The sequence below is a fragment of the Lonchura striata genome, chromosome Z (genome assembly GCF_046129695.1).
Source record: "Lonchura striata isolate bLonStr1 chromosome Z, bLonStr1.mat, whole genome shotgun sequence".
NCBI classification, from domain to species: domain Eukaryota; kingdom Metazoa; phylum Chordata; class Aves; order Passeriformes; family Estrildidae; genus Lonchura; species Lonchura striata.
The window spans coordinates 23368185-23386620 of NC_134642.1; the positions used below are offsets into that span (position 1 = coordinate 23368185).

The 18436-nt window shown below is 40.2% G+C and overlaps 1 protein-coding gene across 1 annotated transcript in view; it reads left to right on the forward strand.

Moving 5' to 3' along the window:
- Positions 1–2106: 2106 nt before the first annotated feature.
- FOCAD (focadhesin) overlaps positions 2107–18436 on the forward strand; it is an 88425-nt gene continuing 72095 nt past the window's right edge. Inside the window, exons 1-6 of the mRNA XM_021535466.2 lie at positions 2107–2166; positions 5966–6068; positions 6518–6606; positions 9566–9640; positions 11353–11507; positions 16047–16151. Of these exons, the coding sequence (XP_021391141.2) occupies positions 6550–6606; positions 9566–9640; positions 11353–11507; positions 16047–16151 (392 nt within the window). The 5' untranslated portion in view covers positions 2107–2166; positions 5966–6068; positions 6518–6549. The remainder of the gene's footprint in view (positions 2167–5965; positions 6069–6517; positions 6607–9565; positions 9641–11352; positions 11508–16046; positions 16152–18436) is intronic.

Consider the following 18436-nt stretch of genomic DNA (forward strand, 5'->3'; position numbering starts at 1 on the left):
TCATGAAGATGAGATGGGCTCCTTTTGTCTTAAAACACTGCGAAGTCTCTGGTGCTACCAAGAGCCCTTTGTGAGAGCATTCTGTTACATACACTCAGCGTTCTCAATGTCCTTAGATGACCTGAACAAAACTCAGGGTTTAGGAACAGTGCTAGCAATTACACATCACAGTCAAGTAATTCATAGAATGGGTATGATATTCCTGATATTCTCACACCAAACATGAAACCTCTGGTGAGCTTCCCGTAAAAGCAAGATGCTTCACAGTATCAACAGGGTCAGAATGGTCTGCATCAAAATAAATTACTATGTGCTCCTTTAAGCTCAAGAGATCCCATTGCAGTTTGCATCAAATTGAAAGCCATTTTGGCTAACACTCATTTGGGCAGTAGCAGACTTGGAACTGTACTCAGAACTAAGGTTCCCATGTCTAGGGCACAGCATGGAGTTAACACACAGCTGGAGAAGTTCCCCTGGATGGCATGCTACTGGGATACACTTCACCTGTCTGAAACCTGGCAATTATAAAAGGAAAGGTGCTGTACAGGCAGTCAAAAAATGCCACAGGCCTTGCTTGCACATATACAAAGGGAGTTTTTATCTATGAACTCCTACAAGATAAAGTTCAGTGTGGCATTTCAAGCCTAATCTTGTGAATTGCAGAGTTCCCTCTGGCAAGAATTAAGCAATTTCCACTCTAACTCATCTCAATAGCCTGTGAGGATACAGATCAGGGATTTTTCTCTCACACTGGATTTGCACTGAAGTCCATGGAAGCTCTGCATGAGTGGAGTGATGGCCCTTCATAGCTGACTACTAATCACAAAATGTCAACAAACCAACCTGTCAATAGCGAGATGTTCTTAGGTGAAGCAGAAAGCATGGAATGGGCAGAGGAGACTGAACACTGCCTTTGGATTCATGTCACCACCTATGGTCACCTAGAGACTGACTGAATTACATCCTTGTGAAAGCTCCTACAGGTCCTTTTTCCTCATCTCATGATACTTCAGCAGCAGGCAGACATGGGAGCCCATCTTGGCCTGAGTGTATTGAGCCAAAAGCCATGTCGCAGATACTTGTATGTGCTGCTTGAAAACAGCTGCTGCAGAGAGGTCATGGATAAAGCAAGCTGTCCACATGTTCTCTGGGATCTGATTGATCTTCCCTTTGTATTGCACACCTGTAGGCAGCTCAAGACAGTACAGTGAGTCACTTCTGGGCTTTTAGTGCCTCTTGGAGTGCACGTGTTTCCATCAATTCTATGCACACAGTGGCAGGGCTCTTTGGATACCATAAACTGCTTATGTCTTTAGTTGGTGAAACTGAACACAATATACTCCTTATCTTTTGAAATGAAAAAACTTAAGAAATAGTAGACAAACTTATCTACATTTACTTGTGTTTCTTATTTGTCAGCATTCCACTACTTTCAGCTCAAACCAACTCAGAGAAGATAACCTTGAGAGAGAATAATTTAACCTTAGAGAGAATAAACTAACCGTTTTCAAACATATTCCTTTCAAAATATTGTGAATTTTTCTAAAGTTATTTTCACTGAGAGGCATTCTTAAGTTATACATGCCTCGCAGGTGTGTGTTGATTTGATGTTAGGAAACAGAAGTGCTGTTCTGTAAACTAACAACCTTAACTGAGAATACAAAATATATATACAGATGTGTGGTTACCAGTTAGTAGCACAACAGTTGCCAAATTACATCAGAACCGGGTTTAAACTCTTCTTTTGTCTTTGAGAGAGTTACACCCTCGATATTCTTAGAGGTGTTTTCCAAACTAAGTGATTCTGCGATTACGTGGCAACAAACAGCAACCAGAGAACATCATTACTCCTCACATCCTCCTCCTAATGTCCCTGCAGCTTGCTGCTGCCTGCCTGCCAAGGCATTCGGGAGGCTGAGAGGCTCACGGCGCTAACTCCGAAGCGAGAGCCGCCGCCCGCCCGCGGCCCCGCGCCCGCCCGCCCGCGGCCCCGCGCCCGCCCGCCCGCGGCCCCGCGCCCGCCCGCCCGCGGCCCCGCGCCCGCCCGCGGCCCCGCGCCCGCCCGCGGCCCCGCCGCCGCCGCGCCTGCGCCAGGCTCCGCGCATGCGCGGCGGGCGGCGGCGCGGCCGTGGCGGAGCGCGGCGAGCGCGGCGCGGCGCGGCCGAGGTGAGGGCCGGGAGCGCGGGGCGGGCGGCGGGAGCGAAGGAAAGGCAGCTGCCGCTCCTGCCGTGTGCGCGGGCGTGTTGTTGCTTTACGCTTTTGTTTAAAACTGGTCGCTCTGAGACGTTTGCCTATGTCGCGCGCAAGCGGTGAGGATGTGTGCAGGTGTTCTCACTCCTGGCTTGGTAGGAACACCAATTTTAATTGAGAGTCCTTGAAAAGGAGCCAAAGGCTCTGAGACCACAGACGGAAAATGCGGTCGTTTTCTGTTACGGAGCTTAACTCACCTTGACAGAGTTTCTTTTGAGGAACTAGACCAGCTCTGAAGGTGTAGGGCCGTGACAGCCTTTCTGTGGTTCACTTGAATTAGCAATGCTTTCTGTCAGGATGCTGTATTAGATTTGCGTGGCAAGGATGTGGGAAAGGAAGGGTTCATAAGGGTGGCCTCTGGGGGAAGTGGCCAGAACCTTTCCTCATGTCTGACAGAGCCAATGCCAGCCGACTCCAAATGGATGGGCCACTGGCCAGGACCAAGCCCATCAGTGATGGTGGCAGCATCTCAGGGATAACAAGTTTAAGAAGGTGAAAAACGGCTACACTACAGCAGCCCAAGGAGAGAAGTGAGAACATGAGAGAACCAGCCCTGCAGACACCAAGGTCCAGAAGGAGGGAGAGGAGACACTCCAGGTGCTGGAGCAGAGACTGCTCTGCAGCTCGTGGTGAGGATCTTGGTAAAGTAGCACATGTGTTGCAGCCCATGGAAGTCCGTGGTGAAGCAGGTGTCCACCTGCAGCCAGTGGAGAACCCCATGCCAGACTGGTTGGATGCCCAAAGGAGGCTGTGACTCAGTGGAGAGGAGGCCATGCTGGAACAGGATTCTGAAAGGACCAGTGGGACCATGGAGACAGGAACCCATGCTGTAATAGGTTTTCTGGCAAGACTTTGGATCCACACTTGAGCAGTCTGTTTCTGAACAGCTGTGCCCCATAGAAGGGACCCACGCTGGAAAGTTAATGAAGAACTGCAGACTGTGTTTGAGATCCCATGCTGGAGCTGCGAAAAGCATCTGCTACCTCATTTCCTGACCCCATACTCCATTTAGGGGGAAGAGGTAGAGAAGTTGGTAGTGAGTGAAGTTGACCGCAGAAGGAAGGAAAGGTGTAGGGAATGTGTTTCTAAATTTTTTTGTATTTCTTAGTATTCTACTCAGTTTTCATTGGTGAAAATAAATTTCCTTAGCTTGAGTCAGTTTTTCCCATAACAGTAATTGCTGAGTGATCTTCCTGTCCTCATGTCATAAGCCCTTAATCATATTTTTGCCTCTTTTCCAGTTGAGGGGCAGTGATAGAGCAACTTTATGGCTATCTTGCCGTAAGTTAAGCTTAAGGCTACACAGATGCTTATCACTTACATTGACTAAATTGGGCAAGAAAGCCAGAGTCCCTTTTCAATACCTTCTTTTTTCTTTCTTTATCTTACATGTCTGTGAGTCTGTGTTGGGTGGGTTTTTTGGGGTGGATATGTTTTTATGTGTGTGGTTGATGGTGTATTGTAGAATGTCCTGAGGTGGAAGGGACCCACAATCATAGAATCGTGGAGGCTGGAAAAGACTTTAAAGATCATCAAGTCCAGCATTTAACTGAAAACCACTATTTCAGTTAAACAATAGACCAAAATCCCACATCCAGTCATTTCTTGAACACTTCCAGGGATGGTGACTCCACCAGTTCCACCCTTGTAGGTTTTCAGGACTCCACTGGATTTGGTAGAGAGGAGGGTTTAGGCCAGTTTTGATAAGAGGATTGGGCTAGATGAGCTCTGAAAATCTTTGTTCTTAAACTGTCTATTCAATGATTCTTCCTAGGAATAATACACATGGGTGTGGATTTACCAAGGAAAAATTAGGCCTGACACACATGATTGCCTTTAATAAATAATAATTGTGGAGTTGAGTGGGAGAGTAGGTGTCATTTACCTCCCCTTGAACAATGCCTTCAACACTATCTCCCACCCTGTTCCTTTGTCAGAGGCAGGATGTGTGCCTGCTGGCAAGGCTGCCCTCTGCATGGACTAGAGGAACAGGTGATGGAAACCTCAGGAATTTCAGCAATGATAAATGCCCTGTCTTGGCCCACCACTTTTTTTTGGGACTGGGAAGGAGTTCTGTGGGGTGGCCATAGGCCCTGGTAGGCATTGCCCTAGGAAGTGTGACAAGCTCTGTTAGGGTGAGATTTGTCCACCTCCTCTCAGCACACCTTAGATGTCATATTGCCATGTCCAGTTCTGAATCCTTGTGTAGGGAGAGATAGTGAGCATAGGGACTGAATTCAGCAGACACCATGGAGATAATGGGGCTGGAGCCCTTTCCCTGTGAGGAGAGGCTGTGGTTTCTAGGACTGTTCAGCTGGGAGGAGGCACAGCTGAGCAGTGGTAGCCAGTAGCAGCCCTGGCACTAATGGGAGGGGGGTGAAAGAAGGAATAGCCAGGTGCTTCATAGGAGTTCATGGAAACAAGAGCTAAAGACTAGTGATTGAGAGAAAGCTTTTGTTGATCAGGACAGCTCAGTAAAGCGGTGCATTCCCCAGTCTTGAGAGGTTTTCAAACCCAAACTGAGGCAAAGCCTTCAGAACCAGGTCTGACTACATGTCTGAACTTCCTTTGAATGGGAGGTTGAACCAAAAGTATCTTTAGGTCTCTGCCGGTCTCGATTATCGATATGTCCTGTAAACTTTATGGTCATTCCTTGTGGATACACAGTTACCTTTGTTAAGGGTGAATGCTGAAGATCGAGGACCTGTTTAGTTATTTAATTGCACTGAAATATCTGTTCCATTGTAACTGTGCTGTAGCTGTTTCATTTAGATGGATAGAAATGTAGGATTTGTGTTTGATGCAAGGGTAACTGACTTCTAGTCTATGTGGAAAAGCTGATTTGTGCTTACATTGAAAGTGTGTTCTGTGCTTGTAATGTTTCTCTGGAGTAGTTTTTCCTTTCAATGTGGGTAAAAAAAGTTATCTGATGAGAGATACAGTATAATTCCAGTGTGTTCATGTCAAAACTGTCCAGGAAGGAACCTTACTTCATTTTGCTGCTTATTGGGTAGAACTGAGGGAACTTGGGTTTATATCTACAGATAGGCTGATACATCTAGATCCACAGGAGTTATTAGCCATGTTCAACAGATCTATGTATGCCTGCAATTGTTTGCTGTAGCAAGTTTTGGGTTTTTTAAAGCAACATATCAGCTATAGTTTAATATGTGTTGATTTATTACATGGACACCTATTGTCTCAAAATGCCATAACATCTGTTCTAAAATTATACATACCCATATCAGCATCAGTGTTGGTATTTTTCTCCTGCACTTTGAGACATGTAATCCAAGTGTATGGGAATACCTCACTGCTTAACTGCAAGGAATTTGTATTCACTGATCTATTAATATTGCTATTAATTTTGAGTTTTCCTGCCACAAATGGTATTTTTTTTTTTTTTTGTGGTACATGCGTACATTGCTTGTATCCAGGCTTTAATTCCATAATTTTTTTTAAGTCAATGGCAAGATTCTGACTGTATCACACTGATAATGTCTTGGAATTTGAGTATTTTGCATGTATGTATTTCCTCAGTGCTTAGTGCAAAGGATTACATTTATTTTTCAACAAGTACTAGCTTGTTTTGGTTTTTTGAGAAAGCTATTCCAAAGTACTGGAGGTGAGTTTATAGTAAACTGAAATATTTGAGTATTTGCAGTGGCCATCTGTTTCATTGGTGTGACTGACTTCTGATTTCTCTTTAATGTAGGTTCTTATATGCTTGTGAATACCTGAATATTCCAACTTACGGAGGTTTTGACTTCAAGTGTTCCAGCCCCTATTGCCTACAGTTACCATTTGCAGTCTCACAGGTTGGTCTTTTGTTTGTTTTACTTCTGGTTTTGCATGAAATGATGGAAAGTTTGTGGATAATTTTGCATTTTAAATCATGTTTGTGAGACTGTGAACATTTCTTTTGAGCTGTCTCATTTTAAATTCAATGAAATATACTTAAAATGCTTTCAAGAATACATGCTCTCAGAGTACACATATGCTCTGCCATATGGAATGGTATATTTGTTGCAGGTTTAAGAAATGTCTGTAACCCATTCTTTGCGCAGGACCAATGAGTATTCACCATTTCTTGGGTTCAAGCCCAAAAGACAAGATGATATGGTAGACTTCAGAGGGGGAAGAAAATGCTTTAATGCTTGCATCTGTTGTTAAATACAACATAAATCTGGAGGGGGATGGGGAGGGTGTAAAAAATAGCATGCTGTCCTTCCTACTCCTAAGTATATTTTTTGAATCTCTCTTGCAGAGTGTAATTTAGTGTCATATGACAGAACCAAAATGTTGGATGACATCAAGAAGCGATTTGAATTTCCTAATGCAGTTGTTCAGTCACAGGTAATTTTTAAAAAGCATTAGAACAAATCAAGTTGTCTGTGGAAATGTTTGTTCCAAGAGTTGCTGCTTATATGTGTTTTTCCAAAGTCAGAAAACCAGAGAAACAGAGTATTCTTAAATTGCAATCAAATTCTAATTGCCTTTTCCATGTAATTGAAACATAGGACATAATTGCTCATCACTATAAAGTCTCTTCAGGAAAATCAGAAACCTTCCATGACTGGAAGGTTGGAGTGTGGCCAAGTGGTTTTTACTGACCTTGTCATCTCAAGAAACCAGGAATTACCAAATGCTGTATGTGGGGCTGAAATACTTTGTAATACTTCTGTAATAGAAGTATTATTATATTATATTAGTTCATATTATTACATCTGAATAAAATACTTTGTAATACTTCGTAATATAACTGCTCTGTTTCTTCCTTGGTGGTGAGAGCTGACAAACTGCTGCAGTCCTGTCTGTCATCAAGGGATAACTCTATGCAGCTCAGCTCACCCCCCTTTATTTTCTGATTCACGCTTTTGCTCCTTGTTGTTTTTACCTGAAATTATAACATACAAAAAGTGTTTATCATAGTATGTTTAATGGACAGGAAAGAGTAATAGTAGTAATAGTCTCTGGTTAAAACATACATGTTCTTTACTCTGGTAATTTCTCATTTCAGTGTTAAAAATGTATCTCCTTGGCTGTAAATTCATTGCTAATTTCCCTGTTTTCTTCCTCATCCTGTTTTGAATTGAGGATTAAATATGTACCCATTTGTTTGGTGAAATAGGTTGATTGGAATACAGTCTGTGCAACCTGGTGTCTTTCTTGCCTCTTCATTTCAGTCAGTTCACCTTGGTTTAACAGTAATTAGGTTTGAAAGAGAGATTCAAGTCCACTTGTCATCAGCGTAGCATTTGGGAGAGAAAGCCATGTTCCCGAAAAATGGAGTTCATCTAAGGTCAAGCAAAGAGTCTTGCACTGCAGATGAGTTTATACCATTAGCCTTGATGAATAGGGCTCAGCATCTTCAAAGCAGTTAATTTTTCTTTAGTGCAGAATGTCCCTGTGGTACTATCCCTGTTGTACTGCTTAAATATCTTGGCTCATTACAGCTGCACATCATTAAGATCTGCTAATGTGCTTTAGCTGATTTTGTCCTGTTGGGCTATTTTGATAGTTTCCACTTGTATTCTGACCCTGGAAAGCATTCTGTAATCTTCAAACTATAATCAGGTCAGGATTCAACTTCATGGGAGATGTCTTCTCTTTCTGGAACCAAGCAAGATATCTGCTCTGCCAAGCTCTGCAGAGTGTGTAGTCTACACACAATCATAAAAATGAGGAACTTAGGCACAGATTTGTAGGTCATGAAGTTTTACTGCTTAATCAAGTTCTAGGAGTGCAGAGAGCTAATCTGCATTTTGACTTTTCTGTATAGCTAGGTCACTGCAAAAGCCAAGTTTCTACTGATAAGCTCATTTTCCTGTGTAACAGAAGTGTCTTAGGGATGTAGGTGTGAATTAACTTCTGAAGGTCCTTTTAAGCAGGAAAAAGAAAAGATAATGTGGGCTTCCCTTGTAAGTGCACTGAAAGAGATCTGATCTGTCTGGGGAGCACACTGTTGCTCTTGTGATGGGTTAGTTGTAACCAGACATAAATTATTGACTTTGTCCCATTTTCTCCTTCTGTTTCCTCAAGAGTAAGATTTCCAAATAATCTGTCTTTTTAAGTTAAAAAGCGTAGCCCTTGTAGTCTAGGAGTGTTTCAGGTGCTGTCTTTGCAAGAAATGTAAGCTCTTATTTCAGTTTATTATGACAGGTTAGCAACTAGTGCATGACTGAAGTGGAAATAAATCTTGAAAGGAGAAAGGAACCTTGAAACATTGAAAATAGTCTGTTCCTCTCTTTTTATATACTAACAAAACTGAAATGCTAATTTTATTTTTATTCCTTGCTGGCCTAGTTTACTTTTTACAAAAGTAATGATCTGTCATTAGCAGAGAAGAGTAGATGCAGTAGCTGTTCTGTGGGCATTGATAGTCTGAAACATTTTTGTGCTGTTACTATGAAAACATGTCTGTCTTTCACAAAATGGGTTTTCTGTGTAACAGTATCAATAACTATGAACCGAGAGTAAGACATTATAGATGAGTCAGGGACCAGAAGCCTAGCTTCAAACAACCTGACGCCTTTGAGTGTATTTCAGTTCATATTTAGCTTTTGAAAGACAGTTTCAGGAAATCAGACTGCTACTAAAATAGAATGAGGAACTTAATCTTTACCTCAAAAGAATAAGCCTGGGCTGTTTTGGGGAACTGAAGCTTTTTTGTTTTGAAGAGACCTTGACTATTTAAAACTTGTTAATGATTTCTGCCATGAAATAGCTTAATGAGGAATTATGCTAATTTCAAATCCCCTATTTAAAGTAAATTAAATACTTCTGGCAGAAGCTGTGATAAGGGGATATGCAAATTGCTTAAGGCAACTTGTGGTGCAAAAATTTGGGCAATTTGCTTGGATGTGCAGTGTTCTGCTTCCTGTCTTGCTTCTGCTTTCCTATATAGTATAGGATTTAGTAATTACTAGTGCTTTTAAGGACATTAAGATCTGTGCAGCAGTGGAGGTATATAAAGTTTATTGAAGTCATTGCATGCAATTCCTAAATACCTATGTACCTGTTAAAAGAGGCCTTTGGACTTACGTGGAGCCCTGTGGAAGTTTGTTTCTTTTCTGCCTCAGCCTAACAGTAAAAATGAGTATATTAACATTATGGAAATTTTTGACCGTAAAGCATATTTCAGCTTCAACATCCATAAGGTTGGTATTTCAATCACAGTAAAATGATCATATACAACAGCATTGTAAAGACTTCTTAATAGAAAATTTAAAAATCATGCATGTGCTTTTTATTTCTTTTCATTTTATTTCTTTTAATGCATCTCTGTGTGTTTTTTGTTTCTTTTCCTCTTTAGGCAGTGAGCCATCTGATTGCTGCAGTTCTGAAAGAAAAAGTTTCTTCAAAGACAATCAGACAGGCTTCTGACCAGGTCTGTGGCATTTTTTCACTTTCATCTTCTCTCTCATCCTTATGTGATTATTCTATGTGCTTTTTCTAGGTTTTCCAGTTTGCCACTGTGTCATTTTAATACAATTCTAGAAGTTAAATAAAGGTAGTTTTCAATATGTATTTGGGCATACAGGAACAGCTAAACTCTGGCATCAGGAGAACAATTTTACTTCCATTACAAGACTTAATGGCAGAAGCCTGAATCCTGCAGAATACCTATATCTTGCTATGTTCAGTTTAAAAGAGTTTAATTTAGTTATGTTACTTGAGAGTGAAGTACATAGACTGGGACATTGTCTCTTGAGTTGGAAATTTGTTTACTTCGCTATAAAAATTTCAAGAAGTATGGCATTTTGCATACCTGCATTAACGTTATATTTCGTATCAGGTAAGTAGACCTTGTATTTCTTCAGGAGGTAGCAGGATATAAAGGCATACTTAGCATTTGCATTTTAAATGAGTCAAGCTTACTTAAGTGCATGTCTTGTTAACAGAGAGGTATATAAAATGTTGGCAATTGCAAGTGTCACAGCAAATGGGAAAGGTGTTAATTAGGATTTGTTACTTTGGTTTTTCTCCCCAAAAGCTTATGTGTCTAGAAATGAACAGAAATTGATCTGTTGATTTTTGTTCCATGGTGTGGGAACTTCACCCTAACATACCCAGACCTGGAAAGTGCTGAGTTTTGATGTGAGGGAGTACTGGAAGTGTGTAGTTTATCTAAGAAAAGCTCTTTCACAGTCCTGATCATAATCAAGTTCCCAAATTATGTTCTGATTTTGAGCTACAAGTTGATATTTTCCCCTTAATGCTGCTTATATGAAGGTATTAGACTGAAATACAGCAACACATTCTAATATGCTAGGAAGCAGAAGATTGTGCTGGTTAGACATTGCAGACTCCCTTTATACTCAAGAGTGTTTTGTAGTGTTGGTTGTTTTAAAACCTTCCGTGTTCTTCAGTTGAAAGTCACAAAGTCAGCAAACTAATCTGAGAATCATGGAAACCAGCAGCAGCTTTGACGGTTGCTGCCAAATCTTCATGCTTACAAGCAAATAGAACTTTAAGTGTTTAGTAAAGGCGACTTACCTTTGGATAGCCCTTTGTACGCCTGTCTTTAGCTGTGTGTGCTACACCTTGGTGTAGAGACAGCTTTTCATGGCAGTTTCTGAATTGTCTCCAATTGCATCCTTATTTTTTAAATCGAGAAACTGATGATAACCTTCCTGTGAGTGTCCTGTACCTGGATGTGTTCAAGGTCAGGTTGGATGGGAACCTGGGCAACCTGACAGTGAGTGGCATCACTTCCCATGTCCCCAACTTGGAACTAGATGGTCTTTAAGGTCACTTCCAACACAATCCATTCCATTATTCTAACTGCATAGGCACAGCTGAAAAATTCACCTGTATTACCATTTTTGTCAGAGACAGTGTTATGCCCTACCATGGGCCTAGACAGCAGAGGGCAAGAAAGTGGGAGCTGTCCCTGCTTTTTTCTGACTTTTCTTTGGCAGTTTGTCCTGACTTTCTCAGGGATAGAATCTGTATCCCAGCTTCATCTTGTGCTCTCTAAGGCTTCAGAAGAAGTGATTGAGCTAGTTTGTATTTAAAAGTGTGTTTGAGATGCATGAAAATAAATTAGTGTGATGATTGACCATTCTCATTACTTGTGTCCCATGCTTTTGCCTTCAGACTCCTGCTCTGAACCTGCTCTGGGAGAAGTGCTGCAGTGAGAATGTTGCCTTGCGAACAGCCTGCTGTGAGGGCTTGGTAGCACTTGTGGTGGAGAAACATGCTGAGCTTGACTATGTTCTTCATGAAGCTCTTAACCGAATTCCCTCAGCAAGGTAGTATTTGGTTGCCTAATTTTTGTCAGGTGGTTATCAGTCATTGTTTATCCCTGACAGAGGAAGAAGTTCTGTGCCAGTATCCTCAGACACACCATGACATTAAGACTGCTACTGCCCTGCCACTCTGCTGAAGGATATTGCTTTCACCTTTGCTATGTGACAGTGTGGGTCTGACATAAAAACTCTTAGAGTATTCTATGGATGTAAGCTGAAATTGTCAGTAGTTCAGGCTAGTGCTCTCAACTTAGAACTGTGGAACCTCAGAAGTCAATGAACTGCTTAGTTTTGTTGTCCCTATCACAGCAACTTCCAGTATGGGGAAATATGTTGTTGTTTAACCTCAGGCAGCAGCCAAGTCTCACACAGCTGCTCACTCACTTCCCCACTAGTAGAATTAGGGCAAAAGGTAGAAAACTTACGGGTTGAAAAAAGGAAAAGTGAAAGCTATGGACATAAACAAACGAAAACAAGAAATTAATTCACTGCTTCCCGTGGGCAAGCTGGTGTTCAGCCATCTCTAAGAAAGCAGGTCCCCATCACATGTAATGCTGACTTGGGAAATAAATGCCATCATGCCAAACACCCCCTCTTCTTTCCATGAGTTTTATATACTGAGCATGATGTCATATGGTCCAGAATGTCTCTTTGGTCAGTTGGGGTCACCCATCTTGGCTTTGTCTTCTCCCAGCCTGCCAAGCACCCCGAACTTCCTCCCCTGTGTGGCAGCATGAAAAGCAGAAAAGGCTGTATGTAAGCCCTGGTCAGCAATAACAAAAACATCTCTGTTTTTGACCTGTGTTCAGCACAATCCTAAACACAGCCCATACCAGCACCTGTGAAGAGAATTATCCCTATCTCAGATAAAACCAGCGCAGAGGGAAATAACTTCATCAGTCTGTCAAGAAACTGATTGCTCAGATAAAGTCACCATAAGAATGTGTGTTAGGATTAGAAATGCTGCAGTTTGTTTCCTTGTCTGCTGAGGAGGAAATCACTCTACTTTGAAGCTCCTTCCTCCTACACAATTCTGGAAATAGAATGCTTTCATCTTGTAGTGGTCTTTTGACCTAGACTGCCTGTCCAACATACTGAGAAAATGCACTTGTGAGGGAAAGAGGCACTGTGCATAACATTTAGAAATAGGAAATCAAATGATGACTGGGGAGAGATTTCCAACCTTGGGGAGATTGGGGAAAAAATTACCAACTTTATTAAGTTTCCTTTTGACTGCTAAGTGTATTTCTGCACCAAGTTGTGTAATTCTCTTGCTAGAGACTAGTAGAGTTGTTTTTAGCCAAACCAGCTATTTAGAGTTATATATGTGATATGTTATGCTGGTAGACACAGCAGAGAGGCTGCAAGAACCATGCTATTCAAGACATGTTCTTCATCTCTTCTCACCTTCACATAATCAGTTTTACCTTATCTAAGGTTTCTCATATTCAGTGTGAGCCAAATGTGAGCTTTTTCTTGCTTGTTTACAGCTTGTGACTTGCTTGTTTACAGCTAGAGTTTTGCTGTGCTGATGCTAAGTCTCTGCTGGGTTTGCTATAAATGACTACGATTTCCTAGAAGAGGTTTTGTAAATACATTTTTATAGTATGGGTAATCTCTGCAAACCACTGTCCTCCAAATGATGAAGTTTGGGGGCATTTTGGGGTTAAGGGAGGATTCTACATAAGTATAACAAATAAGTAAAAGTACCTGTGATAAGACTGATAACCTGAGTCCTGAGGCATAAGGTGGAGTAAAAGTTTTATTAGCTGTGATGCCATCATGATTTTTTGTGTTTTCTTTTTATATACTTTTTATGTATATTCTTGGTATTCTTAGCATACATAGCTGAAATTCTTTGTTTTGGTATCTTAGCTTAAATTCTGGTATTCTGCTAGGCCAGAAAACCAAACATGCCCCAGCCTCACAGCTCGGGGCTGGAAAGCCTCGCGTTATCTTGAAAGACCAAGGCTCTTTCTAGAGTGTATTTTGTAAACTACACTCAAGCTCATCTTGGTGGGGCTACTCTAGAATGGGGAGATAGCGTGCCATTTATTTTAGCTCCTCATTGGGGAATCTTTGTCAAATATACTGATTTGCAAGGTCTTTGAAATTATATACACGATATACTGTCTGTGCATTTTGGTGTATTCCACCTTGATGAATTGTTGCATCTAAGGATCCTTATTAAATACAAAGATAAAAACACTTTATGCCTTAATTGTGTCTGGCCCATAATTCTAGGACTAGGGAAAAGGCATCAGCTGTGGCTTGCAGACTAAGAAATTTGAATTTGCTGTTCAGCTGAGGGTTTGTTACAGTACCAACAGTTTATGAGGTTATGGAATGTTAATACAGCTTTGTACTTCAAAAAATAAAAAGTATAAAATGGGATATTTAGAATTAAGTTAACCTTAAAAGCAAATTCAAAATTAAATATTGAAGAGACTGCAATCTGCCCCACTTCTACACTATTTGAAACTTCTCAAAATCTCTTTTTCATGTGTGAAACCAACACATGACTGATTGCTGTATGAAGTCCTGGCAAATTACATAGTAACTAACCTTTTATGTATTTTTGGCTTCTTTCCCACTGCCAACCTATCCTCCTTCAAGCTGTTACCAATGAAACCACATACACTATGGATTGCAAAGCAGGGTTTATGCTGCCTAACCACAGAAGTCTGTGGTTGTAGCCTCAGGAGCTTATTAAACTGACAATTTCAGATTGACTCTTTTCAGTGCTAGTACTTTTTTTTACCTTACCTTAGAGTTGTAGTCTGCAGTCCATCATCCTTTTCCATGCCAAATTTTCATCTGTGTGGCTTTGCAGTGCTTGATACACAGTTGCTACAACAAAAATTAGCAGCCAGTGGCAGCTAACAGAAAGGCATTTGCAACCACAGAGCACTTTCAATGCTGAGTGCAGTTAGGTGTATATTTTGTTGGCAAAGACTACTCTATGTTGTATTCTTGCTTCTCTTCTGTTACAAAGAATTTTTGCAGAAGCTAAGTGCACCTGCTGGATTATATTTTGTCAGGTCTATCAAATTATTCACACTAGAAAAGACATTTTGTTTTGGCAGAGATGAAGATCTCATGTTTATCTAAGTTAACTTGTGTGGTTTGCAATACCTTCTGATTGTATATATTATTGTACTGTAACTGGCTCTTAAGTGTTTCCTTTGATGCCCTAAGTGTTTAAACTTCATGGAACATCATATTCACATGCATATTTGTGTGTTTATGCATATATAGGAAATATCTTTACATATGTAGATACATGCATGTGTGTTTTCACATGTTTTTAGGATTGGTTTTCAGCATTCTGTTTAGATGATGGTGGGAAAACACTGCCTGTGTTCAGTAATGAACAAGGATAAATAATCAATCTACTGAAAAACCTGTGAAACAATTAATTATTGTAATCTAAAAGACACTGTCAGAAGGATTTCTGTGTGGCACGTTTTCAGAATGTTTTTATTACTGAGCATCCATGCCTGTAGGAGATGGGAAATGGGATGGAAATCCTTGCAATATGACATGCCTTTGTGTTGCTTGTGTTCAGGAGATAATTGCAAAACCTAAAGCATCTCTTCTCTCCCCACTTCCTGGCTGGAAATTAGGACCAGGAGTATTGAAGGTTCATAACAGGAAAGATGGGTTTCTTATAAAGTACTTTATGGTTCATTTTTTTCCTCCTTGCTGCAGTTACCCAATTGAAGATGGGAAATAAACTTGCAAATTCTCATTTCACTGGCTTTTTCTAGCAGTGAAGAAGCTAAAAGATTGTTCTCGCTCTCCTTCCCCTACACCCATCCAAAAATCTTCTTCTGTGTTTCAGGTTGACTATATTGGGATTTAGAAGACTACGGCACATCTTCCTGTTAGCTGCTTTGCAGCAGAGTTTTGCCAAACCTCAATGTCTTCTTGTATTGTCAGATTTCAGTATTTTGAGAGCCAGGTGTCACAGCAGCCAGTCATTTTAAAGATTACAGGCACATCTTATAAGTGGTCCATTTTTGAAAGAGAGAGAGAAATGCAAGCATATTCTATCACTTTTGATCTTAGTCAATGTTTTCCAGCACAGAAGAGAGAATATAGAACATTGCCTGTATCTGAACTATAAAAGTAAGCATTTAATGGTGAGGAGATCCACTGTGGGACTCTCTAGATGTTCCATGGCATGCCATATCACCTTATAGAAAAGAGTCTGTCTGCAGGTGGTGACAAGTATGGTAAAGGTTTTACAGTTAAATGTGCTGTTTGCCTTGTATTCCCATTTTTGTAATACATGGTAGAAACAACCTGTCAAAAGTTTTAAGTGATTGGCAGATATTCTCTTTGCTGTTTTGGTCATTATGTGAAAAGACAACAAAGACACACAAATGCACAGCTTGCCCAGAACGGTATGGGAATATGTTAAGAGGTGCCCTAAAGTAAAACTCCAGGTCTCAAGTGTCTATTTTATTCCTTCTCTTAGGTATAAATCAATTAATGTAGCTGCATACTTGACGGTAACTAAGTTCTTTTTGTCAACAGGAATGTGCACGGTTTAGTAAAAACTATTTGCAAGTTAATACAAATTCAAGCTGTTCACCTGGGAAAAGATGAAGATAAGTATTTTTGCAATCTGTATGGAATCAGGTTAGTTTTACATTCCTTTATTTAGAAACAATAACAACTTTCTGTCTGATTTCCAGGAGAAGAAAAAAAAGAAAATTAATTTAATACTGGATTTTGATCTTACTCTTTTTTGTGTATTTTGCTTTGTTCACACTGTGCATGTAATTAAGTGCTAGCACAGGTCGCCCATAGAGGTTGTGGAATCTCTGTCCTTAGAGATAACAGAACCTGACTGTAATAGCTGACTGCTTGAGCATTTGGGTTGGACTGGATGATCTGAGTAGGTCCCTTTCAACCTAAATGATGATTTGGTTCTGTGGTTTTTGAGGTTTCCTTTTTGGTTGAAAGTTTTAAGAAGTTTTAATGCAAGGATAAGTTTGCCACCATAAGCTCAAAAGGGACAGTGGCAGTGGGGCAATGGGAGGCAAGACAGGGGGAGAAAACAAGTACTAGTACTTGTTCAAATACTGGATGATTTCTGATATTTCTTTTGATAAGTATTTTATTTTAAAGCTCTGAATCACTTCATTCTCACTTGTTTTTCCTGCTTTGTTCTTATTATAAAAGTCAAGTTCCCAAATGTCTTTGCTGTTAAGGTGATTGACGTGTAAAAACAAAATACTTAAAGATGCATGTAGAGGTACTTATCTAAAGCTTCTTATCATGCAATAGCAGACTTTGAAGAGGACATCATAGTGACTTCATCATCTCTTGAGAAACCATGAGTCAATACTGACATTTAAAGCCTCTGTTGTATCTTTTCTGAAGAACAGAAAAGCTTGGTAGATGTCATGAATGCTTTTCAAGTTACTTTTTATGCAGTTAAGAGGTATCATTGTAGGGGGCTGTAGCTAAAATAGCTTAAGGATATAAAATGCATTATTTGGCAGACAGGAATCATGTCTTTAATTGAGCGAAATGAAATAGTGCAGGAATTGAAGCAGGCTTTTTGGTGTGCTGGATGTGTTTGCATTCCTGAAATCCTTCATGTGGCTGTATCAGTTCTCATTGCAAAATCCCTGGTTGTATAGAGCAGTTTTAAATGAAAAGGTAAGTAAGGAAGATGGAATTCTTATGGAACCTTTTTCTAAAGTTTCTGGTAGAAGAAGTTAAGTTAAAGGAACTTAATTCTGGCTTCGTATGAAAAAGAGGGTGGTAGGATGTGTCTGGAATAAAGAAATAGTCTCAACCCAACAGAGCAAAGAAAAGTTACTACATTTTTTCACACTCACAAAAAGGGAAGTTACTGGTAAGATACATGAAGGTGAAATTTGGTAATTCAGAACGGTGTAAAGTAAAGTAATAGAGAACTAAAAATAAGAAGCAGACTTTTTTTTAGCCAGTGTGGTTTTTGTTTTCCATTTTAGTTATAGTTAACTTTAATAAAGAGAAATGATTGCTTGACATAGGGTCAGAGCCCTGAGATTTTTGAAACCTGACTTCTGGTTTTTAGTGTACAGAACAACCTATCTATTCATTGTTATATAGCAATTTTTGTAGTTGTGCTCCATTAAATGCCATTAAAAACAGATTTTCTGTAAGGAATTTAAGAATGTATTCAGTAGCTCACTAACAGTAAATCTCCCATTACAGTGTATATATATTATGCTGTCCACTGTGCAAAAGTACTCCATATAGAAATCATCAATGAAGAATCAAAATGTAACAGTACATTCTCAAGTTGTTTGCTATTGTCACCAATATTAAAGGGAAATAAATGTGGTTTAGGCCAATGTTAGTTCTGGACAATAGAATTCACTTTATAATACACATTCTTGAGATGACGTAATATCATGATCAGTTCCCGAAAAGAAATGGAAGCAAATTAATGTGTTGCAGATTTGTGCATTTTATTATATAGTGTTTTCCTGGGATGGCGTTAGCTTTCTCTGGAGCAGCCATCTGCAGCCAGAACACTGTTGATAACACACCAATTTTGGCCACTGCTAAGCAGTGCAGTCCCTCCACCCATTGCCATCCTTCAAAGGGCCAGTGAGGGAGGAGTGGTCTATACTCTGGGAGGCAACATAGCCAGGATAATTTACCCAATCTAACAAAAGGGATATTTCATATTGCATAACACTGTGCTCAGGAGTAAAAGCTAAGAGGAAGGAGCTGGGAGTGGATTTATTGTTAAGGTTTTTGTCTTCCAAAGCAACAGCTATGCATACTGAAGCCCTACTGCACAGAAAGTGGCTAGATATTGCCTGCTGGACAGTAAAGAATATATTTTTTAAATTTTCCTTGCTTTCTTTTCTGGTCTTTGTTTTTCTTTAGTAAACTGCCTTTATCTTGACCTGCGAAGG